Source organism: Pinus tabuliformis, chromosome 4_2 (assembly GCF_031772625.1).
Source record: "Pinus tabuliformis cultivar Carrire ecotype Pingquan chromosome 4_2, CPIR1, whole genome shotgun sequence".
NCBI lineage: Eukaryota > Viridiplantae > Streptophyta > Pinopsida > Pinales > Pinaceae > Pinus > Pinus tabuliformis.
Genome location: NC_142304.1, coordinates 605,564,290 through 605,581,852, shown reverse-complemented (window position 1 = coordinate 605,581,852; position 17,563 = coordinate 605,564,290). Strand labels below are relative to the sequence as shown.

General features: G+C 43.0%; 1 protein-coding gene across 1 annotated transcript in view; it reads left to right on the top strand.

The window, feature by feature from the left end:
* Window positions 1–340: 340 nt before the first annotated feature.
* Window positions 341–17,563, top strand: part of LOC149170741 (uncharacterized) — an 88,552-nt gene continuing 71,329 nt past the window's right edge. Inside the window, exon 1 of the mRNA XM_089425711.1 lies at window positions 341–575. Coding sequence (XP_089281837.1) covers window positions 341–575 — 235 coding nt within the window. The remainder of the gene's footprint in view (window positions 576–17,563) is intronic.

The window sequence follows — 17,563 nt, the reverse complement described above, 5'->3', positions numbered from 1 at the left end:
TCCTTACAGGAGGATTGATAGGGGATACATTTCGGAGGAATTTAAGAAAGTGATGCCACCTACTTATGATGGGGAAATGAAGAAACCACAGGATGTAGAGGCATGGTTGCTTGGCATGAGGAAGTTCTTCAGGTTGCATGATTATTTAGAGAACATGAAAGCTAGAGAAGATACCTTTAGTCTCAAAGGTAATGTGAACATTTGGTGGGAAGATGTGAAGAATATTAGGTGTATTCATGAGGAAGATTTGTCTTGGAGTGAGTTTGAGAGACTATTTAAGAAGAAGTACTTTTCAGAAAGGTACTTTGATGAAAGAGAAAAAAAATTTTATGAACTAAAGATGGGCTCCATGACAGACGACGAGTACACTAGTAAGTTCTTTGAGTTACTAAGATATGTGACTTACCTCACAGAGGAGAAGGCCAAGATTCAGAGGTTCATTAACAGGTTACAGGTTGCATTTAAAGACATGATTGAGATTAATGAGCCTATATCTTTAGAGGATACCATTGGAAATTTGAAGCATTGCTACGAAAGATCGAAGTGCAACACTGAAACTAAGCTAAGATGGAAAGGTAATATAAAGAAAAAAGTAAAATGTGATAAAAAGCGAGTAAGACCATAGGGTAAAGATAACAAGGAGAATGTTGCACCATGTAAGAGGTTCAATGCATTAGATAGAAGACAGGGAAATCAATCTAAAGAAAATAATAAGGATGGATGCTAGAAGCCTATAGAGTGTTGGACTGGTGGAAAAGATCATTGCAGGAGAGATTGTCTGCAAAATCAGGGTGGTAGACCTCAAATATACAGTGCACTGGAGGTGCATACTGTTGGAGATTTTGGTCAGAGTATTCCACATATTTATGTAGCCTTGGATAACAAACATGCAGAGCAATAGGCATTTATCATCGAGATGGAGAGTAAGATTTGTGATCAAGTTATTTCTATTTTGATTCACCCTAGATCTAATTATAGCTATGTTAATCCTGACTTGGTCGATATGTGTGGTTTGAGTAAGGAATTGCATGAAGAATATTGGTTAGCGAAGTTGGCTATAGGTATAAAGAAGCGATATTATCATTGGGTAAGATATTTCATATTTCACTTAAATGGTATGCCTACAACAACACATTTAAATGTATTACCATTGGGATCACACAATATCTTATCGAGCATGGATTGTTTGTATCTACATAGAACCAAGGTAGATTTCTATGGCAAAGCTATTGAGTGCGTTGATGACAATGGAGAACCAAGAGTCTTACAAGGTAAGAAAAAAGCCCATTCAGTTAGGATGGTTACAATTATTCAAGCAAAGCATATCCTTAGGAAAGGTGCAAGCTATTCACAATGCACATTTCTAGTGATAAGGGTAAGGAGTTTGAGAATGCAGATGTGTTGAAAAAGTATTGAGTTTTATAGAAGTTCATGGATGTATTTCCTAAGGACATTACAGAGTTTCCACCTCACAAGGAGGTATACTTTTATATTAAGTTAGTGGGAGGGGCAGCTCTAGCATCAAAAGCACCTTAAATGATGAGCACACATGAGTTGGTAGAACTGAAGCTATAGCTTAAGGAAATGTTGGACAAAGGACACATTATGCCAAGTGTATCACCATGGGGTGCACTGGTCTTATTTGTGAGGAAGAAAGATGGTACTATCAGATTATTCATTGATTACAAGGAGTTGAACAAAGTGACTATCAAGAACATGTACCCTTTGCTGAGGATTGATGACTTGTTTGATCAACTAAAGGGGACAACAGTGTTCTCAAAGATTGATCTGAGATTTGGATGCCATCAGGTACGCATCAAGGAAGAAGACATTTACAAGACTTCATTCAGGACAAGGTATGGGGATTATGAGTTTGTTGTAGTTCCACATGGCTTAACTAATGTTGTAGCTACATTAATTTTCTTTATGAATAATGTATTGTGTCGATATTTGGATAATTTTGTTATTGTGTTCATTGATGATATACTGGTATATTCTAAAAATTTAAAAGAGCACACCAAGCATCTAGCAGTAGTGTTGAAACTATTAAGAGAGCATCAATTGTAAGATAAGCTTAGCAAATGTGGTTTCTTTCAGACTGAGGTACATTACTTGGGGCATTTCATCTCCAAGGAAGGAATTTCCGTAGATTGAGAAAAGATAAGATCCATCGTGCCGTGGGTATCTCCTAAGAATGTGGATAAGGTGAGATATTTCATGGGTTTGGAAGGCTATTATCAGAGGTTCATCAGGAACTTCTCACAGATTTCTTATCCTATCACGTCATTGCAAAGAAAAGGTAAGAATTTTGAATGGGCAGAGGAATGTGAGGCTAGTTTTAAGTAGCTCAAGAAGTTGTTAACACATGCACCAGTGTTGAAGATTGCAGACCTAGACAGAGAGATTGTTGTGTTGATAGATGTATGCAAGAGAGGACTTGGTGGAGTCCTTATGCAGGATGGATAGGTAGTATTCTATGAGTTGTGGAAACTGAATGAGCATGAGAGGAACTATTCCAGGCATGACCTCGAGTTGGCATCAATTATACAACCATTGAATATGTCGACACACTATCTTCTAAGCATGAGATTTACATTGATGAGTGATCATAGTGGGTTGAGGTATCTATTTGACCAACCAAATCTAAATGGTAGGCAAGCTCAATGGTTGGCCACGATTAGTGAGCTCAACTTTGAGATCAAATACATCAAAGGCAAGGAGAATAGAGTGGAAAATGCTCTTAGTAGGGAGGTACAAGTGAATCTCTTAACATTTATGAGCTCTTATGGGATAGATTTGCGGGACAGGATATTGTGGGCAAGACAACATGATGTCAAATATATGGAGATTATGCACAGGTTGTAGTAGAGTACAGGTACAGGTACATGTACATGTACAAGTAGTGTTACAGGTATAGGTGGAGGTGCGCAAGACTTAGACTATGTTTTACAACAAATGGATTGGTCAGGTTCCAAGATTGTATATATGTGTCTGATGGCAGTGCTCTCAAGAAGGTGATATTGAGGTAGTTTCATGAGAAACTGTATTCAGGTCACCCAAGCTACCAGAAGACACTGACAAAAATGAAGAGACCTTACTATTGGCCAAACTTGAAGAGGGATAGAGCAGAGTTTGTGGCTATATATTTTGTTGTCAGTAAGAGAAAATAGAGTGTAAACATCCAGTGGACTGCTAAATCCAATCACGATTCCGGAATGGAAATGGGAGGTCATTTCCATGGACTTCTTCATAGGGTTTCCGAAGGAAATGAAGCAGCATGATTCCATCATGGTCATTATGGATAGGTTAACAAAGGTTGCACACTTAATTTTGGTGAATTCTATGTTCTCAGCTACTGATGTGGCATAGGTATTCATCAGAGATGTCGTTAGACTGCACAGTGTTCTAAAGAAGATTGTATCAGACAAGGATGTGAAGTTCACTTCCATGTTTTGGAAGGAGTTGTTTGTAGGTTTGGGCATAAAGTTTTCCTGCAGCACAAAGTATCATCCTCGGATAGATGGACAAACAGAGAGGATATATAGCATATTGGAGGACATGTTGCGGATGTATGTGATTCATCAACAGTGGAAATGGGAAGAGTGTCTCCGCTCGGTATATTTCACATACAACAATGTTTATCAGGAGTCATTGAGGATGAGTCCTTTTGAGGCACTGTATGGGCGAAGTTGTAACACTCTTATCAGCTTGAGTGATCCAGTTAGTAGGGTATTGATTGGACCAGATATGTTGGAAAACATGGAACAGGAAATGTAGGTAATCAAGAAGAATCTAAAGGAAACACAGGATAGGCATAAGAGTTATGTACATAGGAATAGGTTTTTCAAGGAGTTCCAGGTTTGGGAATAGGTGTACTTTCACCTCAAACATAAGAAGAGCTCCTTGCAGATTGTCTCATGTTCCAAGATGGCATCATGGTTTTGTGGACTCTTCAGCGTTATTGAGAGGATTGGGCCAGTAGCCTATCCACTTGCACTGCCTCTGAAAATGAAATTCCATGATGTTTTCCATGTCTCATTGCTTAAGAAGGATGTTAATAATGTTGATCATGTAATTGACTGGTGTGTATTGCAGGTGAAACCAGATGGAGAATTCGAGTTGAAGCCTTAGTGTATATTGCAGAAAAAGGTGCTCATTCTTCGGAACCAAGAAATCAAGAAATTTAAAGTGTAATGGAAACACTTTGGGACCGATGAAGCTACATGGGAGATGGTGGATCAGATGTGGACTATGTATCCTTCCTTGTTTGCTGGGTTAGGCAAAGCAGCTTGATGTGGTGGTTTGCTATATGCTTATGGTGGTTTTGTATTTTCTTATGATGGTTTGGTATTTTCTTGTGGTGGTTTTGTATTTTCTTTATGATGGTTTGGTATATGCTTTATGATGCTTTGGTATTTACTTTATGGTGGTTGATATATGCTTTATGATGGTTTTGTATATGCTATATGATGTTTTGATATATGCTTATACATGTTCTTTAGTATATGTTTTGATATATGCATTGTTATATGCATTGGTATATGATTTGCCATATGTTTTGGTATCTATATTTTGATGATCTTACTCTATGTACACCCGTGTATGGATGTAAATACTGTAACGAGTGGTGGGCTCTAGTAATGTAGCAATAATGCTACAACTCCCGGGGCTCCCTATCTCTAATTTTATCAACCCGGTAGTTCGTACAAACTTGGAAGCGACGGTGTTGTATGCACAATTACTAGCTCTTGTCGCAGCTGTCACTTGGTCAGCTGGCACAAGTCCGCTAGGGCTCAAGCCAACTTCTATATGCTCTCAGAAGAAGCTTTCTAAATGATGGACGAAGGCTATCTCAAGGGAAATTGATCTACTTTGCAAAAATGAACTGAAAGCCAACCAAAGCATGGAAACCCTAGTAAACCCTAATCTGACTAGTTTGACCTCTATGATGCAATAGTGAAAGTGCAAATGTCTAAAAAGGATGCCATTACCTCTAATGATGTGAAATGCATGAACTCAAACTACTTCTATGGAAAAGAACATTGTTTTTGTATTTTTGCTTAAGTGGATGGAGTGATTATGACTTTGTTTCTTATTAGGGTTTGGCTGTGCAGAGGTGGTGCGAAGGGAGAGAAAGATTGGGAAAGGTCAGGATGGCTAGGAGAGGTCCCAGAGGGTCCCTAGCATCAGTTCACAGAAGTCTACAACGTTCAGATGCTCGGCAACCAAGCTTGCAGGCTTCAATAGGATGTCTGCAGGGGATCCTACGGGAAACTAAGGAATTCTACCGGAAGTCTGCTAACTTCTACAGGATGTGCTGTAAGTGGAAGTTTTGGGTGATGGTGAAGTGATGGAACGGCTTGGGTGGATAGGTAAGGTGGAGATGGAACTTGTGATGGCTCAGGGACAGAGGCATAAGATGGAGAGAGAGTGCACGGAGTTGATTGGTGGATAGAAGGACGGCAGCAACGAAAGATCAAAAAGATGAAGCTACGTGGCAATGGATGAGTTGGAAGGTAAACGAGATGAACAGAGGTCGAGTAGGTGGCTTGAGGAGAGGTTAAGAAGAAGAAGAAGGAAGTAGAATGATATGGAGCAGTGTAAATAAAACAAATAACTTATATCTTTTACCAAAAACGAGAATTCATTAACCGGTGCTACCTGTGCTATTAAATCAATAAACAGTGATGTAAATCATGAAGAAAAGTCGTGCATGGAATTGCAATGACGAAGTATAGCTCAAGAGAAGAAGTGCATGGAAGGATCCACGATTAAACCGACTGTGTTGCAGCTTGCATGAAAGTAGAAAAGACTGCGTTTTTTTTTGTGGTTGGTATAGACTGCACCCCAATCCCTAAACGGAGATGGCAGTGATCTCTAACAACCTTTTCTTGGAGCTCCAGTGGTTTACAAACCTCCTATCCAAATCTAAGCAGCTGAAAGTAATTTAATCATAAACCAATCCTACTGAATCCTATTAAAGAAATCAAATCAGCAAACTGTGTTCTTGAAATGCATATCAAAACAAGTAAACAAAGTGCTGGAAGGAAAGGTAAATAACACTACAAGAAGAGGAGATCTATTGATCTCAGGTTGGGCCCTAACCTAAGAGCTATAGCTCCCTTAAAAGCTCAGAATTAGATCCAAATCTGCTTGCCTTTATTCATAATCAAAAGTCTGATGTCATGCCAAAACTGGCTTACAAAAACAAACACCGAGCTATGCTCAAAAATTACAATATCAGTCCAAAAGTTCAAAAAGCTCCTAACAAAGGCTACGACCTTCATATTTATACAAAATGAAGATCAAGCTGGCTTCCTCCAATCGTGGAGCTTGGCTGTCCAACTGAAAGTCAAACTGCTGTAAAACTGTTGATCCTGTAGAATGTGTTGGCTGCCTTTAAGCTCGGTGGGGAGAGCTGTTAAAGCTTGGAGTTAAGTTGAAAATCACGAGGAGGGTTATCAAGACTGTGGACAACCTCCCTATAACCCGCAATGTCACCTTTGTTGTCTCCTTGTCTCCTTTTGCGTGGTCTTTTGCTCTCTTTACTGCCAAGAACCTGAAATCATCATGTATTAGTCACATAGATATAATGCCTGCCCTTCTTCCTACAAACAACACGAATATACTAAGAAATGAATGCATAAGTGGTAAAATATGAATGGTTGAGCAAGGTAAGCAGGCCAATATGAGCCCAAATTGTACCAAAAATTGGGGCTCATCATCACCCCCTAGCTAAACTATTTGCTCATCCTTGAGCAACTTAGTCTGAATCTTCATCCTTCATTGCTTTCACTGCTTCCCTTGCATCCCAAGGCTCTATGGTAGTGTCCTCTTTGTTGATATGAAAACCTGCTTTCCTGTTCACCTCTTCCCATTGTTGACTGTCATCCTCCTCTGTATTGCCTTCAGTCAACCCTAGCAGTAGTGGTGGGCTGAGTTTAAGGCCAATCCAGCTGGCCTGGAGGCTTTGCATGGATTTCTTGTAAAGGTCAACCCTTGCGAAAGCTTCCCTCATCCGAATGGGGGTATGGTACTCTCGGATTTTCAAGCTGTGTGCCAAAGTATTGCATCTGCGTGTACATGCTTGGGCAGCACTTTCTCCTAACAACCTTTCCATGTCTTCAAAGTGAGCTATGGCTTGGGCCTGTTGGTCCATGAATCTCAAGGAAGCTGTGGGATCAGTAGCCAACTATTGGTGGGCAGAGATGAGTGCCACCGGATCCTCTGGTTCTGCTCGAATGAACAGTGGCTCGCTCACTTCTCGGTTCATGACCGATTTTGCTTCAGCTGCTCTTTGATCCTCATGGTTTAACCATGAAGCGAACGCCATCAATTGCATATCACCCAAGGCAATATTGGGATCCCAGGAGACTTCATTAGGCAAAGCCAAATTGTGGAGGTAAAACTCTGCTAATTTGGCTTTGTCTTCTGACGAACTAGTACTGCACAATTCAGAAAATTGTTGTGGGTTTTGGATATGTGAAATACCTCTTTGTGCCAAGGTGTTTATTTGGAACTGCAGCCATTGATATTTTAAGTACAATCCATAGGATTTTGCAGTTTGTCTGCACTGTATTGCCTCCATGGCCCAACTGGCCATGCAGGCCAATTGTGCTTCCTTTTGTTGCAGCTGCTCTTTTAGAGCTTGCACTTCAATTTTTGTTTGCTGTTTTGTTTCCTATAGAAGTGTCACTGGTTCTTCACGACCGGTGGTTAGCTCCTTTTTGCCTTGTTGTTCTTTTGTGATGTCTTTGGACGATGTTCCTGCCCCTGCCCTTAGTTCCTGTAGCTGCAATCTCAACTTCTGATTTTCTTCCTGTAGAAGCACACGTTGGCAATTAGCCACATGTTTGGCCATGGTGAATTCACTCCTGACCTCCTTGAGTTGCTCTTGTAAAGGGCCTATGTCCGCCACACCCTTTGATTTGGCGATCTGCATCCATGTGTGGGAATGGACTCTTTCTTCCTCTAATGCAAAAAATAAGGGTACAGTAAATTTCTGTGGTATGATTTTGCCCGCCTCTAAAAAGGTGTAGTATGAACTCAGACTAGGCTGAGGGCTAGGCTCTCGTATATGTACTTCTTCTGCCTCTTCAGGTGGCTCTACCTCACCCTCCTTTGGTGGTGATGAGGGTCCTTCTCCTTCCCTCTTCTCTGTTTCTTGTAGCCGGGCCAGAGTGTCCTGTAGAACATTTTCAGCTTCCTGTAGCCGAGTTTTTTCAGTCAACAGGTCTAACCTCTCTTGCCACATATTTTTCCTTGGACTCCCCTTTTCATAGGTGACTGTGATCCTGGAGGGTGACTTTTCCTTGGGAGAAGCAGGTGGTTGAAGGGAAAATACCCCTAGGGTCCTTTGGGCTAAGACTCTACCAGACTGAAAATTGCTTATACAAAGAAACACACACACACAGCCATCTTTTTTACTTTTAAGCAAATTCTAATGTTTAGGGTACATACCTAAGGTCCTACGTTCGAGAAGACCGTTAGGGTGCAAACCCTTCTTGGAGTTCCCTTCTTCTTTCTCTGACCTGCAAGACAAACAAATCAAAGAACACAACAGTACATGTATAGAAGTTTATGTATAAATCATCTTTATGCTATAAAGTTAGTTATAAAAAATCTTTAAGTAACTACTTTCATAAGAATTCAACACAAGAATCTCATAAGCATAAAGAAAGATTATTCGGGAACAAAGACGTGTTTCTTTATATATAAAGGCAAATAAAGTACATATATCGGAAAGATATCACCTGAACACCTTCAGCAGGCTCCAAGCAAGCTTCCTCCCGGATTCGTTCCAGCCTCCAGCCTCCAACAAGAGCTCCTTCCAAGTCTTACTCAATGATGATGTCAAGGATGAATGATCACCAATACACATGGAAACAAGGGTTTCCTATGCAAAATGGGGGAAGTGCAGGATGCACCAAGGACTTCAGACCTGGTCTAAGGGAAAAATCTCAGCATAATAATCTTGCTCTCCTTTCTCCTTGGCCTTCCCTTTGATGTCTTTTTATACCCTCTCCAAAGTAGTTTTTTAGTTAGGAGTTGGTTGGGAACAGTTGGGCCACGGGCACTAACAGGTGATCCAGCAGGTAAACCCGCGATCACTGCCCGAAAAAGAGGAAATTATATTTTTTTAAGTGTTTTAATAGATACACGCGGTTTGGGTATGACATACCCGCGTGTACACGCGTTTAACACAGGGCAAAGTCGCGTATAGGGAATAAAACACTGTTTTTTAAATTTTTGGACCAGGTCTGGAAGGAGGGGTTGCCCTAGGCCATAAGTGCAGCATCACAAACCATAAGAGTGAGATTTGGAGCTATAATAGATGCCCCCTAATGTATGAGGTCAGAAGGGGAACATGATGGCCGAAATACATTAAGTAAGTACAAGGAAAGGAACTCTGCCGAAAAACCGAGGAGGACTTCACCAGAATTCAGCCTGCCAAGCCACCGAAAGGAGATCAGAAACAAACACTGTCTGAGGCGGGCATACCCATGCTCAGGAAAAGTAAAGCATGTCCGCATATCAAGTACAAGCGGATCCACTAAGTATACAAGTATAAATGACTGTAAAATACATAATGGATCATCTGATCATAATGAGTAAGTACATGTCTGAATATCACATATAAAACTGTCAATGATGCTGAAAGATGCAACGGATCACTGAAATCAAAGACTGATCCCATAAGGTACCAACTGAACATGATGGAATAGGATGGTACTACACTGCAAACTCAGGTGCCAGCATATAGAATGTCGCCATGACTGACTGCAACATATAAGGTGGAATGGTATCAACTAGCAGCAACAGGAGCAACTGTCAAGTGAACCAATGAATGCTGATACAACCTGAGGTCTTCACCGACCGCCGTGGTACATTTCTACACCATGGGAATAAATGATCTGAAGTCAACCATGTGAGAAATCGTTTGATTACCGGTCATTGATGTATACCGTTAACAAACGCGAGACTACTCACCGATAATGATAATGAGCGTCAAGGTACCCAGTACAATCTAACAAGTGTGAATAGATGAGCTGAAGTCGAACACCTGTAAGAATCTATCAATCAGGAGACAATGATGGTTTCCCACTGTCGATAGCGAGGAATCTGCCACTAATGACTGCAAACCCCAAGGTACTGCCAAATGGACTCTAGATCTTTGCCCCAGAGCAATGAGTCGGAGTCGATAGGGAAAGATCCGCTAGAAGGAAGGCATTAAGGCATCCTCCATCAATCTAGCGCGAGTGTAACCCGTAGGCCAATAATGTGGAAGGAATCGGACGAAAAAGATGTAGTAACCCAACCGAAGTACGTTTCCGGCGTACACAAGATGTGGCTAGCGCACGGCAGAAACCCTCTGAACCAACCAATAATGAAAGCTGACACAGAGGCGAGGTATCCAACAATAGGGTCAAATGGAAACCAAGGTACTGCACGAATCCCAATGTGTGATAATGTATGCTGATGTCGAACACAAGGGAAACCACTCAGTCAAAGACCCATGATACTGATCGATGCTGAGCACAAGGTGACCTATCAATAATGAAAATAGGGCCAGGGTGCGGTCTCTAGGTCTGCCCTCAGAGCAATGTGTCGTCGTCGATAAGGACAAGACCCGCCAGCAAGAAGTCAATGGGGACCTTCTCAAACCGGCACGAGTGAAGGACCAATATAACTGATGTGATGATAGACATGACACTGACAACCAGGGATGGCCGACTGAAAAATGAGTCAAGAGACACCGCAGAAAGGCCGACTCAGGCTAACTTCCCTTGAACAAAAGCACAACTCAATGTGACTATGTGGCAGCATATAATGAATCTGTATAAGTTCGTCATGCAGGAGGCACGAACGAACCCTCCATATGATTGGAAGAGATAACCAATCGGGGGAGAACTGACTCGATAACAAGGTTATGGCTTACCTAAGTCAAACTAAATCCCACCCATACGGAGGAGACTTTGTTTTGAGTGCTTTGTTCAAGGGCGACACGACTGACTCTAGCTGCCAACAATAAATGGAAATAATGTCCCTGTTCCCGCTCTTTTTGGAATATTTAATTTTTTTGTCTTTTTCTGATAAGCCGGAAAAAGAATAAAAGAATGCTATGGTACAGTGGAAAGAACGAGTGTCGGTGAAACAGATGATCTAGTTCCTGGGAAAGGAACGTTCCTATGCTCAATGCAGGGAGGTGAAAAACTGGTCAGTGACACTCAGAGGTATGTCCCTTCCACGGATCTGGGTATGTCAAGCTGCAGAGGTCAAGGGTATGCAAGGTTGATTTTTGTAGACGTCATGGTCAAAAGTGGGCTTAAACACGAGTCCAAGTGAAGCCGGCTATAGGCCAAAAGGTGCAAATGGTCGACATGCAATGCAGAAGTACAACTCAACACACATAGGAGCCTCTAGGGTATAAGGCCAGAACGAAGCGAAGAAGCAAAGAAGAATGAGTCTTCAACGCATAAGTCATGGCGGGACTACAGAGGACTCCCGAGCCTACTCAAAACGAAGCAGCATGGGCAACAAATGTCAGTGAGGTGCTAACTAGGATGCCCATGTAAAAGGATGGCTCTACCATCATGTCATGATTTAAAGAATCGGCGAGTGAAAATGGCTTGTGAACCATAACATGATGGGGTCGACCCTACGGCAGATGTATCGGTCAAATGGAGGCTAGTATGCATAATGCAACGGAAAAATGGTGTCCCTAACCTATATGCCAGTGAGAACACGATACCTGCCATGACGGGTCAGCAGTCATGGAACCGTCTCGAACCGTCGAAAAATGTCCAAAATGTCCTGAAAAACAACTCAATCTCGACATTCCAAGCTCCCAAGTTAAAAGTGACATGAAACCAAACAAAATAAAATTTTGAAAAAATTTTGCATTTTCAAAACTTATAAAAAGAAATTTTGGACTTACCATTTTCACCGTTTGACTTGGAGAGCAAATTGTGGAGCAAAAGGAGCAAACTTTCCCCGTGACTTATTCAACCGTTCAAACTTGCCGAAAACTTCCAGGTAAGCACTAAACTTGTCTTGCAATCAATTGTGATAGTTTTTAGGAAGTTTAATTAATGTTTCACCGTTAGATTTTTGCAAAAAATTGCTCTGCGGCGTACACGCGGGTTGGATGTATATAAATCGCGTATACGACGGCCCTACACGCGACTGTGTATAGGGTAAACCGCGTGTGCGCAGCGAAAATTTTTTATACAAAAAACTAATGGATGAAAATGATTTTTTCTTCCAGGATGACTCTCACATGGCGTGAAAGAGAGCACTCAGCTGTAGATAATGAAGTTATGGACAATGATGAGGCATTAGATGCCTTACGGGGATGCGGATTGTTAAAATTCTTCAAGTTGCCGAATATGAAAGCAAATGTGCGTCTGCTCGAGAGACTTATTGATTATTGGGATGTCGAGGAAGAAGCTTTTATGATTGATCAAATGCCACTCAGGATAGAAGTGGAAGATATATATTTCATCACAGGCCTTTCCCGAAGGGGAGAGGTAGTCCACTCCCGGGGCAGGACCCGGAATAGTCTCAGCGTAGACGACTATGTACAACTTTACTGCCCAGGTCATCGGAAGGTCGGGAGTCAGATCTCGATCCCACACGTGGCGAGTTTGTCACTGCGGATAATCCTGTTCACCATAGCTCGAGTGAACGGGTCATCTTCGCTACATCAGGCATCACGGGTAAACATGAGCGTAGCAGTGGACTGTCTCACCACGGTGTTTGACTGGTGTACTCCTCTACTTGCCAACATGAAGGAGCAGCTTGCTTCTATCAGGAAGGGACAGACCAAGAACTTTGGGTACGGAACCATTTTATGCACGTTTTTCTTCGAGAAGGTTCCCGCACTCCGCCCCAGGGTAGCAGTTCCCATCAGTAGTCCACGTGATCCACGCATGGGTCGGTGGGCTGACTTGATGAAACATCTGGGGGGTGGGGAAGTGCCCAGGAATGCATTCGACGACGACTTTTTTGCTTGGTGGGAGCAACAGATCATCGCCATAGACGACTACCCCTATGCTGGACTGGATTTCCGAGGAGATCCTGACCTAGTGTTACCACCAGACGCAGCATGGGGCGAGATCGGTAAGATTTTTTGATTTTTATGATTTTATGATTTTTAGGATTTTTCAAGCATAATGATGAACTTTGAAAGATATATTTTTTTGATGAGATTCAAATTACTGATATGATGATCATGTTCCAGACATTGGGCCTGTGCGACCAGATGGATTCCCACGGCACGGACGGCGTGGCCGAGGAGCCGAAGAGGCGGCTGCGGATGCGGAAAGGACCCTCGCCAACGTCCAGCGACACTTGGCGAGATTGAGCTATCAAGTACCGATGGCCGAGATAGAGGACCTTCCTCCACATATGCAGCGTCATGTGGTTGGGATGCCACGTGACTGGGTTCGCGTTTTTCGGCGCGTGGCCAATGCTATAGTTAGTTATTTAGCTGCTCATCCAGAGCCGGGGCATTAGATATGCCTGACATGATTATGGGCATTTGAGTCCCAATTTTGTATATTTTTGGACACACATATGTACACTCGAGACGCTTTGCGATATATATATATATACAGTTTGACTTTTTGATGCATGATTTTATGATGATGAATGATTGATATGCCAGTCTAATGCTTGATTAGCGATAGAATCAGCTAACCAATTTTGAGATCTTGGAATGTGCAAATAATTAATGTAAATAAATGATCTTTGCAACAACCTCACCCTTAAATATTGGCGATATAATGATGGATCTCTAACCCGATAAATGTTATTTAACTGAGACACTATCAATTGAGAATCAAGATACACTACCAACGAGTCGATCCCATGAGAGATTGCCTCGGATAATAAATTGATAACAGCTGTATACTCGGCCATATTGTTTGAAGCAGGACCGATACACACGCCTCTCGATGTCATCAACTGACCAGTTGGGTAATAAAGTACCCAAGCTGCGGAAGCAAGATTCCGAGTGTGCCGACTAGCACCATCGGCGAATCCAAAATAAACCAAATCATCCATCAACACCTGCCAAAGCAGACCAAAAGTGCTGATATCAGAAAACGCTCGATAAGATATGTACAAATATACATAAAACACAAAGAAGCCATTGCCTGGCCAAAGCTAAGCAAAGCACTTCCTGAGGTAGAGCCCGTCAGGGGGCTCCGCCAACTGACTCCTAGGGATGTTTATAGGTACGATGATCGAACCAATCAATATACTCTCTTCGGCAAATAAATGTGTCGGAGCCAAAGGGACCGTACAAACATCACTAGTCGAACTGGAGGACCGAGATTCTACTTCATGCACAGGGGAATGAAAGTATAACCGACGATGTAAATCTTCCAAAGGTCGATCTACGGCCGTCATTGCTTCGAATATCGCTTCATCCGATGGAAAAACAATATCCGAGCAATCCGATGCAGAGGTGGAATCAGGGGTCCGAAAATGAGCCACATCAGCATCTATTTCTTTCCCAGAGGAAATAGTAGAATGGTTATCTACAGAGTTATCGATAGATTCACATCTAGGTTCTGCTGCAGACATAAGAGATTCTATTTCACCCACCTTGTCGTCACCTGATGTGGTCACAGATGAAGCTAAGGTTCCAGGATTCGAAGAATAAAGAGTTTGGACAAACTCTCTCCGTAAAGGATCCCTGGAGGATGAAATTGTATCTATACCAGCTGTAGGAGGGGGAAGGTTAAACGTACCCATCAATGAAGAATACATCCCGACTCCTAGACTCTCAATAGGCGGACGGGGGTTACCCACTAAAGGAATGGTAGAGTCAGAGTTTGCTTGAGGATCAGCTGGACAATAGTCCAATTGGTCAACCTTAACGATTTTCCCCTCATAAGGAAAGCAAATGACACGAAATAGAGTCGAAACAACGGCTTCCATCTCGTATACCCAGTTCCTTCCTAATAGGAGATTATAATCTAGGTTAGCGTCTATGACTTCTACTTCAATATTAACGACCTTTCCTCCAACACATATAGGAAAAGCCGGGATAATCCCGTACGGTCTATGAGAGTGACCATCAAATGCTGTCAATAGGGTGGGTGAAGGAACAACCGTCGGTGATCCAATGGCCTTCCAGCATGACATAGACATGACACACGTGGAAGCTCCCTCATCTACAACCGTCCGAAAAATATTCGTTTTCTGGTAGGTAGACTTTATCTGGAAAGCCATGTGATGAGGAAGTCTCTTTTTGACATTACTCATATCAAAAGAGAGAGCTAAGGAATTACTTGGATCTACTGCCCCCATTGCCAATAGCAAGGCACTTCGTTGAGTAGGACATGTCTGGAGAACCTCTAACGCGGACATAGCACATGGACTCTGAGCCAGATCCTCGACAATGGAGTAATTCTGGGCTGCCCTAATATTAGGGTTGATAGTCGCGCGTTTAGCTGAACCTTTCGGCATCCGAGGTATAGTCTCAACAGAAGGTCGCTCAATATGAAGTGGGTTGTTAGTTTCGGGAACTGATTTACCCTTAGAATTTTCACCTTCACCATAATCGCGTGACCGTGTGGCCACATTAGCGTGAGCACCCATCATGAAAACATTTGATGACTTGTCCCCTTCCTGGTTGCCCCCTGCAGAGGTACCAGGGTTCGAACTTGCGCCAGCAAGAAGTTGCTGCCCTTGGGGAAACGGGTTAGTTAACACAGCTTGCGAACTAGAAGTCCCTTGCTGTCCTAACAAGCGCTGAGCGTCTTCAATTCTAGGGCAGAGATGCGTTAGATGGTCTCCTTTGCATAACTTGCAAGGAAACTTAACTTTCTTTCTCGACTCATTTCCACCACCACCAGCGTTGTTGCCGGATTTATTTGCATCGGGCTTCCCATCCTGGTTCTTCTTCTTACCACGTCCTTTCTTTTTTCCATCGGAATTTTGATTTCCTTTGGGGTTATCGGATTGGACGGCATTAATGGAAGAATTTTGGGAAGCTTGAGGATTAGACATTGTGACTTGGTTGTTAGGAGCAGTTTGTAATGACAACTGCTGCAATTGATTCAACAAGTTCACTGTAGTCGAGTCTACAGACCCCACGATACCATCCGCATGCGGACCTGGCTTTGGCTTAGCTAAATCAACCTTAGATCCAGGAGCATCTGGCAAGTACTTTTGGAGGATCCCAGACTGAGAGTAGATCAGTTCTAATTGCTGGGCCCTGAAAATGGCTTGCTCCTCAGAATAGACCCCAGACATGGAGACATCCTTGGAGATCTCAGGTTGCAAAGACTTCAAAAACCACTCTAGACGGTACTCCGGAGGGATTTCGGCTTTAATGAGCCTTTTTCTCCATCTCCATTCCTGTATGTGATCAGAAATGTGGGTTGCCTTATCCTGACGAAAGGTAGCCAGAAGTTCAGTTCCGGCATCATAGCGGACAGGCAACTGGAAGTGATTCAAGAAGATATTGGCTAAGTCTGCGAACGATGTAAAGCTGCCCCCTGGCAACTCTATGTACCATTTAGCCGCATTACCAGTCAAGGTGCGCTGAAAAAGTCTCAACCTAACCGAATCTTCGATGAGGGAGTTAGATGAGCACCACAAATGGAATGTGGTTACATGATCGCCCGGATCTTCACCACTCTTCCCTTCGAATTTTGGGATGTCCGAAGGTAGTTTGGTTGGGACCGGAGGCCAGGCCGGATTGTATCTGATAGGGTCGTTCGTTAGCTTAGTGAGATCTGGCAAGTTTAACGTTGCCAGAAATGGAAGCCTAGGAGGACCTAGGGGATTCCACCCAGACTGGGCAGAACTCCCCAAGTTCTGAAAAGATTTTCCTGGGATTTGAGAGGCACCAGGCTACCCCAAGTGACCAGTAGAACCAGCTGAACAAAAGGGCAAGCCTTGTGGCCCAGCAAAATTCGGAGTTTGACCAACTCCTGCCGTATAAGCTCCATAGCTTGCAAAGTTTCCTCCTAAAGAATTGTAAGGAGTCGATAACCCCTGATATGGGTTCCAAGCCGAAGCGAGGGGAGGAATACTTTGAAACATGCTAACCGTGGAATACGGCCTACTTCCTTGTTGGCCAATGAATGGATTCGCAGTTCCTGCGTTACTAGCCCCAGGGTTATTCCAACCTTGGAAAGGATTGCTGCTTTGTCCTATTGAAGAAAAAGGCATGGATCCTACCGTTGGGTTGGAATGTGGAATATGACCACTTCCAAAAGGAAAACCCTGAAATGAAGCCGATCCGCCCATCATGGACGTAGCGGCATTGAACGGAACTGACGGAATACCCTGTGATTGGGTGCCAAAAAGGAAGGAACCAGTACTAAAAGCATTGGTTTGGGCATTTCCACTCGTGGACGGAATGGAGGTAGACCCAACCAAAGATGTGCTAGCAAACGATCCGAACAAGGAAGCGGAGGGGATGGAAATGGTTCCTCCCCCTTGCACCGATGTTGGGGTTTGCATAGTCGCAGCACTCGTGGAAGCCATGCTTCCAGTAGTGATCATAAATGGTAAGCGCGTAGCGTAACCTGGACTCGCT